At 38.5% G+C, this 14,577-nt stretch overlaps 1 protein-coding gene across 1 annotated transcript in view; it reads left to right on the top strand.

Moving 5' to 3' along the window:
* The window catches only part of PDPK1 (3-phosphoinositide dependent protein kinase 1), a 1,584,105-nt gene that overhangs the window by 137,230 nt on the left and 1,432,298 nt on the right, over nucleotides 1-14,577 (top strand). The window contains exon 5 of the mRNA XM_044088924.1: nucleotides 681-723. Coding sequence (XP_043944859.1) covers nucleotides 681-723 — 43 coding nt within the window. The remainder of the gene's footprint in view (nucleotides 1-680; nucleotides 724-14,577) is intronic.

Here is a 14,577-nt window from a genome sequence, read left to right on the forward strand (position 1 = left end):
CTTGAAGTATCATGGTTTCGCTGATTACTTTTCTCTAGATAATGTCTCTTGCCTTTGGATGTTGTGGTTATGTGATGTGCTAGATGGCAGCAAACTAGATCTAAGGAATTTAGAGGAGAGGGGCATCATGGGTAGGGGAGGAGCTCAGATGTGGGCGCCTGCAGCTTTAGTATATGGCAGAGTCAGATCTGATGCTTGGATCCGAGACTCATAGGTTGAAGAGCAAATGAGAGGCAACAACACAGATGGAATGTTATGGTGAGTACATAAACTTTTTTTTCACCACCTTTACTGTTCACAAGCATATTCCCTTTGGACTCTAAGAAAAACAGCAGATTTATATTTTGCTGTAACCCGGAAACCTTAAAATATGTTTATCACTCTTATTTGTTAGTGTTGTATGCTGATGTCATTCAGGTTACTTTAACAACTGCCCATCCAATGCCTGTTAAGAATTTCTTTTGAGGCAGGGGGTGGATTTTCCAGAACTTTGGAGGTAAAGCATCAAAAAAATTGCCATGTTTTTGTTGCTCGCCTGTTTCTAAGATGTGTAAACCACATCAAAAATATAGAAAAGCAGTAGAAGTACACTGGCTTTGCACACCATGAAAAGTTATCACATTAAAGTTTATTCTCTTCTAATTTTGTGTAATTTTCTGTTTTTTTTTTTTTTTTTTCAGGTTGTTTTAGCCCGTGAATTTTCAACTGGGAAGGAGTATGCTAGTAAGTGTTGTATTTTTTTATTGCATGATATTGAAGGAGCATTTTACATTTGCACATGGCGTTAATGTTCCAGAATTTTGTTAACTGACATAATGCCTTTCTTGCATGGTGGTTATGTTGCATTTCATGTGCCACTTCTGTAAATTAATATCCTGTGAGAGTTCCTTTTAACAGCCCTGGAAATGCTGAACCCAGACAGGGTTCTTGTTCTGTTGGTGAGGAGCATTAATTGGTGCACCTTTTGAATGTATTAATTCACAATGCGCTTCTATTTTGTATTACGTAGTAGTTCAGGTATTAATTTTGGTACAGTGTATTTGTCAGTTACCCCCGTGGCTTCTTCTGTAGCCCTTTTTAAGTGAGGCAGTCTAAATATTTACACTAGGATTCACTTTTTAGACCATCTAAACACAAGTGTGTAGAACATTGCTGTAAATCCCCCTTTGGGTGAAATGTACCTCCTTGCTTGATAGATTTCTGCATTCTGAATAGGAGATGGATTTGTTTACTTGTGTCTTGTGCTGTAATGGACAAATAAGACAAATTTCAGAACCTAATCTTCATGCTTAATATTCTCATTTATATATTTACCTTTCAGATCTAAAATGTTGCAGTTGTGTTAGCCATTGTATAAAAATGTCATTTTGTGTGCCATTTATCTAAATGTTGAAGATAAAACTGTGTTTTAAATTTTAACTTGGGTATCCATCATTATTGTTATGGTATCTGTAATAACCCTCCACAGAAGAATAAACTGATTTTCCCTTTTATGCTTTCACTCTGTCACTATGAACTTTGACACCATGGTAAGACAAATGACTACACAGCTCATTTACTCTAAATGCTGGTTTATTGTGTGTTGTGCAACTAAGGTAAGATAAAAATATGGTAAAGGTTTGTAGTATTTCACTGTACCTTTACCACCTGTTTCACTGATGAGAACAATACTGAACTAACTTTTCTGACTTTATTTTACAGCTTTGAACAGTATGTGCAGCTTTTTAATGAAGACATATAAGCTGGGCTACGCTGAGTTTTATTTTACCATAGATTGTAAATAACTTCAATATAGTGTAGAACAGTAACTTTGACATTTTAAATGTAATTTAGTATTTAACAAATGTAATACAGGTACAGTGTGTAGTACTAGTGAGTGATATGCAGTAAATCATTACTAATGCCTGATATAGAATGTAATATATGAAGCTCATGTTTTGAAAAGACTACACAGTTTTGTGCTTCTTGAAACTTTACACTAACAGTTAAGTGATTTTCCAACACCAGAAAGCAAACATTTTAACCTCTGTGTAGACTAGAAAGTTTACATTAAATGCTTGTTTAAAGCTAGCAGTGGAAAGACACTTACTGAGTTTAAAAGGCCCAGCAGATTGGCCAAGAAAAACTTCATTGTCCATAAGCTTAGCCTGTGTTTTAACAGCTAGGATCTCCTCCCTTTTGACTGTGTTTTTTTCTGTAATTTTAGAGATGGCTGAGGGGAATGCTCAGCACTGTCCTGTTTCACAAAGTATACACAGCAAAGTGAGCACCTTATGTGCTGTAAAACTAAACAAATAGGAGGGACTTTTTTAAATCGGTGGTTAATGCTGTCTTCTTTTGAGGTGGGAGATCTTGGCGTTGAGTTGTACCTCTTCTCTCTATCACAATACATGTACAGGAAACCATATTTTAAGAGGGAAATTGGGACTAACCCATTTTATGACTCGAGTCTCATTACTGCAGGCATTAAAATTAGGTGGGCACCTGCCAGTATCCTTTACTCGGACCGCTAACTCTGAAGGAATGAGCACCCTGTCTGGGTGAAGAAAGGATATAGGTTATTTTCCTGTTTTCTAACTTTGTTTGACAGCATTTGGAATTAATATTAGTGTGACAGTGACAATTTAGATGACCTAGCCATTCTTCTGAAATTTAACTAATCAACAGTAAAAAATCAATAAAAAGTTCGGTCACCATGAAAGTTGATTTCTGTCTCTCTCTCTTTTTTTAACACTATTCTCAAACAAGCACTTTCTTTCTCAAGGTGCTTTCTCAAGTTGAAGTATTAATTGACCTTAAATACTAGAATGCAAAAATGTGCACCTAATTAAAAAAAGTGTTTAAGTGCCCTACCCATTAGAACAGGCTTAATACTTGACACTTAACCCCTTGTCTCCTGTTGCTTGCAGTTTGATAATCCATTTACCTTCAGCCTCTTCTGTTTTATTTACTGTATTATCTTGAATTCTAGGATGTAGTTTGCAACAGTGTAGAATTTTAAGTGATGATTCACACCATAACCTCTAGCATGCTTTGCTAGAGCATTTTGTATATTTTTATTAATGGTGTTTTCTGCATATGTTTTAACATTTTTTTTTGTTATTGCATAAAATGAACGCCATTCTGTGCACTGTATCACATAAACTATTTATTGATGTACATGCGTATAAAATCAGACTTATTTGTGTTGCTAGAAGTATGACACTATTAGAGCACACGGTTACAGTATTTACAAACATAGTATTTAAAAGTGCCCTTCTGTTAAGATATGTTTTACTTAAGATTTATAGCACAGCTTCCTTCACAGACCCAACTTTTAAAAGCAAGCAAAGGCTGTGTACCTAGTACTTCACTAATTTTTTTATCAATGTTAAAATGTTCTAGTTCCTCTAAACATCACACACACACTGCTTACATTTCTGGTATATGTTAACAGAACTTTTAACTTATTCTGAATGTAATTTACTTTTTTACAATGTTCTTACTGAAAGGTTTTGCTATGCTCAGTCTATATTTGATGACACCATCAGTAACTTAATTTTCATTATATTCTGTATAAATAAAATCATGTAAAAAAAATTGGTATCACTTGATAATTGTGAAGCCTTCAACTGTCCGTTTCTAATATTATGATGAATATGTTTCAGAGGCATACTAGGCCTATCTAAATGCGTGCTCTGTTTACTCTGGAGTATGTTGTAAACATGTACCAGTGTTTAATATCCTGTATTAGTTGAGTAATGAACATCATAGGGTAGTTTTTTTAAAAAAAATGGATATAAAGTTTAACGTGGCCAATGATTTTTTTTTTAAGGAGGCTGTAAGGAACATAATGTAATGAATATAGTATACACAGCAAGATAGCATTAAACCTGTACTTTATGATAATCACATTACTTCATCAAACAATAATAAAGTTAAGGACACAAAAACAAATTTATTTAGTTGTGTTCTATCCTATGATGTTCATACTCCTCTAATACAGATTATTAAAAAACACTAGTACATGTTAGTGTATTCCTACTTTTAAAGACACAGTAGTAGATAAGCTTACCTTTGGATATAAAAAATCTAGAAATTTAAATAACATCTGATGTAAGGAACAGTAAGTATATGAACACAGCATCTATATCCAAGTACGGAACCCAGAAATGCAACAATTGTCAAATACTGAAAGGTGTGTCTCTACAGAAACAACGTCCAAGCATCCAGTTAGTTTCAAACCATTCCAGCTTAAGTGTCATGTGACATGTAATACTAAAAATATAATATACATGGCAAAATGCCTGAACTGTGTTGCCTTCCATATAGGTAAAACAAATAGTTCAGAGAGAGAAGTTGTGAGCATATGTCTGACAAGAAGGCAGCTAGACACAAATGCATTATGTAGGCATATTAAACACACTTCTCACAAATTTTGCTTATTTTACAAAATGTACAGGAAAGCTTAAGAGGTGGTGATGTGAACCACACAGAAATTTTTGAAAATAAGTGGATAATATGTTTTAAAACACACTGTCCACCTAGTGTCAGTGAAAGTGTGACAATAAAGCCAGTTCTGAAAGATAAAATAAAATTAAATCTGATGTACAGATGTAAAAGTTTTAACATGTTTTTAGTTACATGCAGATAGTTATATTTACTATTCTTAGTACGTGTAAAGTATTGATCTATGTATTGGTCTTTTTTTGTGTTACTTCTTTAAAGATGAAGTTACATGACCTTTTCCTTTTTGTATTTGTGTTTTAAATTAGCTGACTATTTGCTTGAAGAAGCCTGTATTGGTGAGAAAGTACTAGCAAGCTATAATACATTTCCTGCTGTTTAAGTATGGAGTGTCGTGGTGCCGGTTTACTTTACATTTTGTTTTATTATACAAATAATTGCCAAGAGCTCTTTCTGTATGTGCGCATACTGCATTTCAGTTTGGGTTAGAGTTCTGCACGTATAGGCTACTAGTCTACCCTCTTGAAGAATGACTGCACCAAGATCAAATTTCGAAGCATCACAAGAAAGCGTAACTGTTTTGTGAACATCATAGCATCTGAGTTGAACTGGCAGTTCTCTTTCAAGATATCAAGTGCTCTCTGGTGTTCCTTGAGCAGTGCTGAAAGTTGGCTCAAGTCTGGAATGAACTTGCCTAGGCAGTTAACCATGCCACAAAAATGTTTTAAGGCTTGAACATTGAAACTGGCATCTCGAATAGCAGTTTGCTTAGAAGAAACTGAGCTGGTAAATAAATGACCAACATAAGTAAATTCTTGTAGCCTGAATTTGCACTTCTGAGGATTCAGCTTAAGATTCATTTCATGTGCTGTTTCCAGAACATTCTTGAGGTTTTTATCATGCTCAGCTTAGTCATTACCTCTTACTAGAATATTATCTACTAATAATGGTCCACAGATACCCAGAAAAAATTTGTTCCATGGCACGTTGGAAGACTTCACTGGCAGAATTTGTCCCAAATGGCATTCTCAAAAATCTGTACCTGCCAAAGAGAGTACTGAAAGTGGTTAGCAATGAAGATTTTCAGCCAAGCAAAATTTGCCAAAATGAACTCTCTGCATCCAAGACAGAAAAAAAGTGGCATTTGGCATAACTTCTTAGACTGTACGCATTGGAGGATGGTCTTTTCAGCGCTTTGTTCAAATTTTGTGGATCAAAACATATTCCGATACCATCTGGACTTTTCTTATGAGCTACCACCATGGAAGATACCCATTCATTAGGTTCATCAAATGGACAAATCACACCTTGCTGCACCATTTTATGTAGCTCAGCCTTGACTCTGTTTTGCATAGGTACTGGAACTTTCTGGGCTGGTCTGATAGCTGGGCTGACTTCAGGATCTAACTTCATGGAGTACACAACTGAGTTTGCCTAGTTTGTCTTCGAAAAGATCAGCATAGTTAGAGAAAATAGACTGGGCGAAACTAGAACAGTGGTCTTTCAAGCTTACATAGTGCACTTCCTTATTAAATGAAAGTAGTCCCATTTTCAAACCGTCTTAAGAGGCGTAATGACTGTACATGCCTTTTGATCAAGTAAAATTGCAAGTCATAGCTGTTCCCAGCAGAGTAACATGAAAGCACTACTAAACCTTCAGGTTGAATTTCTTTACCACCATAAGCAACAAACTTCCCATACTTTGCCAAATCAAGTTTCTCACCAGCACATACTCTAGCAAATGTTTCTGCTGACTTAACACACTGCACTTTGAACCTGTCAGCTTTGAGCTCTGAGGGTCTTCCATTTATCTGAACAGTGCAAAATACTTCTTTGCCCATAAATCTACTGTTCTGACTTTCATTAGGCACAGACACACCATCAACATAAAGTAGGGCCACAGCTTTCTAACTGACCAGCTTTTCTCTTTTAGTAAAATAATGAGCCTCTTGATTTACAAAATCTTTGGAAAGGATTCCACTTTTTACATATATGGCATTACTGACCAAAAGCTTAGCACTTTTCTCTTTGAGACATGATTACTACCACATATATGGCAGTTTGAGGCTAGGTGATGGAGCATGCTTCGAGTTTGCTGATTCACCCTTGTGCTGCACAGAGACTGTGCACACTCTGGAATTTGCTAGAAAGCTGCTGGGTTTACCAGGGACTGGTGCAGGGCTTGCAATTGCTGCCATGCGCTTCGGCCTGTTTCTTTTAACCACGTGCTGCATACTATCAACATGAGCACTAGAAGATACTGGAGGCATACATTTCTCATTTGTAAGCATATTTGTGTATTTTTCTCTGAGGTCATACATCTGACAAATCTCAGTGGTCTTAGTTAAATCACTGTCACAACACAAAATCTTTCTCGCAACATCTTTAATACCACACACAAGTCTTTTTAGCAACTCATTCCTTTAATTCACTAAATCTGTACGTTTTAGCTTTGTTTCTCAATTCAGTTATAAATGTTACAAACGTTTCACCAGGCTTTTGATCTCTTGTGTAAAATAAGTGCCTTTTTATTGTAATAATCGTTTTGAGGGCTACACGTTTCTCTGAATTTGTTTTAAGCACTCTGGGTCTTCCCTCGACTTAGCTGGTACCTCTTTGACTGTTTTCCCCCATCTCCTGCATATACAGCAGGTGCACACACAAATGCTGTGTTTCTATGGCTTCTGAATTGGCTAAATTTAAGTAGAATAAATGCCATTGTACGGCTGTCTTTTTCAGAAAATGCAGCTTGTATGAAAATGTCGTACTGTTTATCAAACACTCTTCAGTTCTCTACAGTATTGTCCAAGACAAGTGGACCAGGTTTTCAGAATCCTTCAGCCATGCTAAAAAAGTATGCCCAAACGCAGTGAAAAAATGGCCCTTGTAATTATATACGAAATTTGCACACACACAGCCAGTACTTATAACATTCAAATGCACAATAAACTCTGAAAAACTGTACTTTGTGAAATATGCTTAGAAATGGCTGTATTTTGAGAAATAACTGTTGTGTAATACTGTACAAACTTGTGAACACATTGTACCTCTTGGATATCTCTAATAGTTTTAATGCGAAAAAGTAGCACATAGTGAAAAAAAAGTGATTGTTTTCCTTTTATACATTTTATGTGATTCGGTCATTATTTCAAACATTTTTGTAACTATTTCAAATATTCTTATCAGTAACTCAGTTTCAGAATTATTTAGCTAGAAATTCATTTTGAGTGTTCTGAGTGCTTCGTTTTATATTATTAGAGTTAAGAAATAATTTAAGCAAGTTTTGGTACCTGAAATTAATTTCTGAGCTGTTTTTGCAAGTTGTAAGTGCAGTAGGGATGATCCATTCCTTTATATTCCTCCATCATTAACTGAGTCTTTCTCCTTCCTGAATCTGGATCACACAGCTGACACGATTTCGCTCGTCTTTGTTTACAATTGAAGATGAACAGGCGGGGTAGTTCGTTTATACGCTTTATTACATAGAAGCACATCAAGATGGATAGCAGTAGTACAAAATATAAACAAACCGATTAACTGACAGACCACACAGCATGCATGCTTATATCTCAACAGCTTACTGCAAAAATGCAGTCAGGTGTGCACGTGTTCAATATATATACACTTGTGCAAGCCCACAGAAAGCTTCTTAAAGGTATACATACATACTGATCTACACAAACCTTACAAGAAAATATTTTTAGAGCAAAAAAAGGTTGAACTGTATAGACCAAGCTTTGAATGAGGACATGTCTTTGCAGGCATGTATTGATGATGATAAGGAGCTAAGGGCCAGTGCAGAACAAAGCCTTGGCTAGAGTGTCTAGAAAAGAAAGTTTTTAATTTAGAAGATTGAAGAATATAAAGGTAAGTGGCAAACCCGATAAGCATAAAGCTCAACAGTAAAAATAGTACTACTGTGCAACTTAATTATCCCAAAGGAAGAAGTCGGGGTAGGAAATATCCATCACACTGCTTGGAAGAGGGAAAAATGATATACTGAGACAGATAATTGTCAGTTTCTAGACATGTCAGCTAAAAGAAAAGGTCACAGCGGCTTTGGAAATCTAGGAAGAAATTCTAGGTTGATAGGGAGAGTTTGTGGATCAGGAGGTTTTGGATGTCACCGTAAAGGGCACCTTTACCCCAGGTATTAAGGAATTTAAACAGGAAGGCCTAAGGTGGCAAATGTACCCAGCCACACTTGGTCTCCCTTGAAACTGGATACAGAGGTAATTTGTAGACCCAAAGAAAGCCCTCGAGGTGATCCCAAAACTGTTGTTCCATAGAGATGATGCCTAATCAGCAAGGGGCACAGCAGCCCACAAAAAAAAAAAAAGATGTTGCAACAACCGGTGGAAGATAAGGGTGAGAAGAAAATAGATGTTTTGCCACTCCACAGCTAACTCATTAAAGAGAAATAAGAGGCGAAACAAAAAATTAAGAATAGGGAAACAGTGGGTGAAATGTTTGTGTGTGTATATATATATATATATATATATATATATCTATATATATGTAACATTTATAAATAGGGGAATGCATTAAACTGAATATTTCCCATGTGTGTGACAGCAATGTAAAACTGTGTAAACTTGAGCACAGAATGTGACCCATTCCAACTTCTTCCAGTGGTTACTGACTGACTAGGCAAGAAAATAAGGGTGCAAGACTGGTATTGCAAGATAGTAAGAACAAAAGCTGTAACTGTTCATGCACAGACTTGGATGGTAAACTCCTGCTCCTTTCTTTTTTGGTGAGCCTCTTCAATTTGAAATCCTAACAATCGATGTGATGGTAAAGAAGCAGGAAAAAGCTTTTTGACATGTGTATAAGGATTTATGCGTATGAAACCTGAGCCAGCCGACTGAAATGTAATAGTGCTGCTGCAATATCTCACATAAATGTGATTATGTACAAAATGCAAAAGTAAGTTAATTTTTTTTTTTTAACTCCATAATTGACCAGAGGAGTAGGAAAAGATCTAGACTTACTGAACAGCAGGAATTTTCTGTGCCAAAAGAGTGAGAGAGCTTACTTGACATTTTTGCAATCTTAAGTACATTTATCTAAATTATTTACATGTAAATTGTTGATAGTTATTTTGACTTTACTAGACAGTATATGCAAGTATTGAGGGAAAGGCATTATGTAGAAGTGAACTGAAATAGAACAAAATAAGATGTATAATCAGTGAAGCACCAAATACAAGTGGGAGATATGTCAGACAACTTTACCCATATGCTAAAGCAGCAACTGTCCTTCTGTAAAAGGACAATTTGAACAGCAGCAGTTTTTCTTTCATCACAGGCGATGTTTAACTGGAAGTTGATGTATAATCATCACAGGTTTAATGGGGGGGGGTTGATTAAAGGTATAAAAGAGGTACTAATTTGACAAGCTTGCATTAGAGTAATAAATGGGTAAAAAGTGGGGCACCGATGGTATAAAATTCCTAGTGTGCTGACTTAATAGATGAAAGCTTATTAGAGATTTGAAAGGAATTCTGCCTGTTGTGACGCATACAAATCTAGGTTGATGGAGAATGAGGCAAAATAGGACAATGTTTAGTACGGAAAAGAGGAAATAAACTAAGGGAGAGCAAGATGGAATATTAATGGCTTTGGGAATACAATTGGCGAGAGAATGCCAATATATATCAAGAGGAAGGGGTGTCAGGTAGCAACCTTGCAGAAAATGTGCTTAAATAAAGAAGTAAATGAACTAAACAGAATAGGATGCAAGGTTGCAGTCAGTGCTTTGTGGGGACAGAAGCAGAGAGGAGTAGGTATGGTTAGTAAACGAGACTTGCTGCTTACAATTTGGAAAAGTACTGATTGATGAGAAACTGATACAAGCTGAGCTAAAGGAGTTTATAGGAGAGCAACTTGTCATTTTGTTGATTTATATCCCCCAAGGAGCCCTCTGACTTAAGGGGATGTTAGCAAAGGTAGTTAAATTTCAGAAGAGACTATGCCTAATTATTGGGGACTGTAATAATGACAAAAGTAGAGCAGATTTGGAAAAGAGCAGTGACTAAGGAAGGTAAATTCGTACCAGCCTATAAGGAAGCAGTAGTATGGAAGGACATGCTACTTGGCCAAAATCAGAGCTGGTCAAGGGTAGATAGAGGATTTATAAATATCGAACATAAGGAAGATGTGGAGGGAGTATAGAAAGAACCGCTCACCCTGGCTGACAATGCACTTGTAACTGAGGATTCCACTAAAAGATGCCTCAAGACTGCAAAAACATTGCTGTTTCCAGGGTTGGTTATTAGAAAAGGAACAGGACAGACAATGGATAAGGAATGAATTAGTACAAACAGTAAACACATGTGGGGAGTGGGATGGATTGAAATGGGATGAATACAAAAAAATAAAAAAAAAATGTATTTTAAAATTCATGAGAGGATGCAGTTAAAATGAATAGGAAGGCAATGTTAGGAGAACTGGAGGAAGTGCAACAGCTAGAAATTAAGTGTGATGAACACTTGGTAGGAAAAGGCGGAAATATTAGGCAAAAAAAATCCAAGAAATGGTGGGTGAAAGAATGTTAGCCAAGAGAGTTGGACTGGAATGGATATATTTTGCAAACAGCTCAAAGTTAACCAAAACATTGTTAGGTTAATGCAGCAGGAAGTTTGTAGAGGACTGTATGCTTCAAAAGTGACACATGATAGAGAGGAAACAGACATTTGAAGGGGTCTTATTGCAGTTTATAGTATTAGATTTGTATGAGGAGGAGTGGTAGGTGGAACAGGAGGAGGATTAGTGTGTGTTTGCATGGGAATATTATGCAGCCTGTGATCTTTGAAAGGAAAAAACAAAAATTTGTCAAGTCAGAAAGGAGGGATAAGATTAGGAAGGCAATGGAAATATGAAGAAAAAAGTTCCAGGACATGTGGGTAATAGGAGTTAGGGTATTAAAAATATGAGAGGCTGCTTTGTGACATTCTGCCAGGGGTCCCCTCCCCTCTCATGGGCAAGGGCAGTAATAGCAACATTATATAAGCAAGGGGAAGACCCTTTGGTACCATCCTCATATAGGCCTATTTCGGTATTAAATCGTAACAAAAGTGCTTTGTGCTGTTGGCTGAGACTTGTAGAGGTATTAACTGCGGCAATTCATGTGGACCAGACTAGGTTTGTGTGTGTGTGGGGGTGGGCAGCAGGTAATATAATTACAACCCTCTTGGTGATGCAGGATGCACAACAATGTAAGAAAGTGGCTATACTCTTTTATGCAAGAAGGCTTTTAATAGGGTGAGCTGGAGATACCAGTTTGAACTGTTAGAAAAAAATGGGGCCATGCATACTTGGGTTGAGATGATCAGTAGATTATATGCAGGGACATGTGCAAAGATAAATGTAAGAGAAAGACTGTTGGATTACTTCCCACTTCAGAGGCACCAGGTAGGGATGCCCTCTTTTCTGTCTAGAACCTATAGCAGTAGCTGTAAAGAGCTCAAAGATTTGATGATACGAGTGAGAAGGCAGAGGAAAATAACCTGACATGTTGATGACATACTTCTGACCATTTCTACACCGATGGAAAATGCAAATAAGCTATGGATGATGGTGCATAACTTTGGGAAGACAGGGTCAATAAGGAAAAGGCACAGACCTTGTAGACAAACACAAGTAAGGAGGAGTTAAGAGAGTTTGTTAGAGTCCTTATGGAAAGAGGAAGTAAAATACCTTAGAATATGGCTGAGAATCATTAGAGGGGTCCCTAGAACCTTTGTATGGTAAAGTACGAGAAAGTCAGGAAACAGTTGGGGAGATGGGGGGATGTTAAGCTAGAACTGGATCAAAGGGTAATGATATTTCATTTAGTCTCTTCAGTTATACTCTGGACAAGCCTTCTGGCCAGTACTAAAGGAAAAAATATCTAAGAAAAGTTAGATGTTATGTTGTCCCATCTCGCCTTCGTTCTTGCTGGTTGGGTTCGGAGCCGATCCTCTGCTCCGACTCGCCAATATATACAGTAACTCCAGAGCTTTTACTGGCTCAAGGCTAGCCTTTATCCCAACATGCCTAGCGGCAGCTACCCAAATCTCATTTGCCGCTTGCAGTGTCGAGATTGCTCCATACTGGCTCAGGCTAAGTACTTTAGGTTTTTATTAGTTATTGCTAATTTTTGGAAAATTTCCTGGTTATATTGACTCTTTAGTGTGCATCTTTCCTTGTTAGCCTAACGACCCTCTTTCTCTGCTCTTTGTGGTATTTTTGGCCATCGTTTTCTTCTTCAGGCCTGCTTTCCCCTTAGAGCTCATTTAAGTTAGAGGGTTCTTCCCTTTCCTCACCTCTCTTTTGGGATTGCCGTTTAAGTTAGAGGCTTGTCCCTGTTCTTTCAAAAAAAAAAAAAAAATGTTAAGGTTTTTTTCCTTTGTGATTATCAGCCTGTTTGTTTCTACTTGTAGGCTTTGAGTGATAGTTTTCTGTGTTCTCTGTGGAAACTTTTTCCCTGATTAGTGCTCAGAAACTTTTTCCCTGATTAGTGCTCATTATGTCTAGTGTCTAAACCCTCTGGGTTTAAAAAATGTGACTCGTGTTGCCAGAAAATGTCCCTTACGGACAGGCATACGAGTTGCGTTTACTGTTTAGGGGCTGTTCACCTGCAGGACTCTTGCTTGATCTGTCATGCTTTCAGTTCCAGAGTCCTGCAGGAAAGGAAAAATAAGCTTATTTTACGTGGTCTCTGGAAGAACCCTCAAGATGCCTCGTCTCAGGGTCCTCAGCCAGCTAAAGTGTCCGAGAAACACTCCAGACCATCGGTTCTGAGCTCGGAACAGACACAAATTACTGAGAAGCCTTCAGCTCTATTGGCCCCCAACATTGGCTCTGACAAAGCTAAGTCTCCGGCGGCTCCATCTATGTCCTCGGAGCCAGTCTGGATCTATAAGAGGTCAAGGTCTCCCTCTTTGGCGCTGGGATGTTCCACTCCACAATCTCCTGTGTTGCAACCTAGAGCAGGCTGGTCCTCTTCACACTCCTCTCGGTTCTACAGACTTTCGGATCACGACGTGGAGAGAGTGGTCAACAGGTTCCTCAAGTCACAGATACTTGCTAAAATACTCAAGTCCAGCCCATAAGGATTTGGCTCCTTCGGCCCTCCCAGCTTCTCCATCAATTCCTCCTCTGACACTCTTGAGCTCAGAGCCAGAGTGCATGGAGGTGGTGGTGGAACTGTCGGCTCCGGTTTCTTCTCCCTTATCTGTTCCGACTGCTCTGATCTCCTCGATGACTCAGTCCGTCGAGGGGTCTGGGCGCCAAAGCTCTCACTGGCTCTGTGGAAAAAGTGGCATCGGACCCTTGTCCGACCCTGCTCTCCCTCTCGGAGCTTCGGCGCAGGTGAGCTCAGCTCCCAGTTCGAAGGAGATCTGGCTGTTCAGAGCCGGAGGCTCCATCGACTTGGGACCGAGGTGATGAGCGTGCTGCGTCCTGATACTGCTCCACCCTTGGCTCCTTCTCCCTCGGTGCCTGTGCCGGCCATTGTCCCTCCTCCTGCCAAGCGTAGGGAACCTGTGCCCCAGGATGCCTCACTGAGTTGACCCCACTTCTTCCAAAACCTCTCCCGAACATTTGGAGGAGATCCCTCGGAAGAAGAAATGTAAGAGGAAGCATTTAGATTCCCCTGAGTCTGTCACTTCGGATATGGACTTGGATGAGTCGGAAGCGTCTTCACAGTGCCCCTGTGAGGATGTCTCCTTTTCAGACATCTTGGAAATCCTTAAACAGAGGGCTGGCTGGATGTCCCTAGCCACTTCTGAGGATGAGTCCATATACCTGGACGCATTTGCTTCCTGACCCTCCACCTCTTCGGTGTCTCCGCCTTTCAACCCACTTTTGTTTGTAGTGAGTCAAAAGGGATGGAGCGCTCCAGAGACCATGGAACCTGTTCCAAGGATACCCAACAAATTTATTACAGCTCCAGAAGATGTCTTTCCTCTCCAAGGGGAGTCCCTGTAGATGCCATGGTGGTAGCAGCCACCAAGAATGAACTTGTAGAAACTTCATCTGTCTATCCGCCGAACAAAGAATCTCATATAATAGACGGGTATGGGAAGTGTGTGTTTTCTTCAGCGACTTTTACTCTCAGATCGCTGAATTACTTGTCACATTTCAC

The sequence above is a fragment of the Protopterus annectens genome, chromosome 12.part0 (assembly GCF_019279795.1).
Source record: "Protopterus annectens isolate FY-2018-M chromosome 12.part0, PAN1.0, whole genome shotgun sequence".
In the NCBI taxonomy this organism is placed as follows: domain Eukaryota; kingdom Metazoa; phylum Chordata; order Ceratodontiformes; family Protopteridae; genus Protopterus; species Protopterus annectens.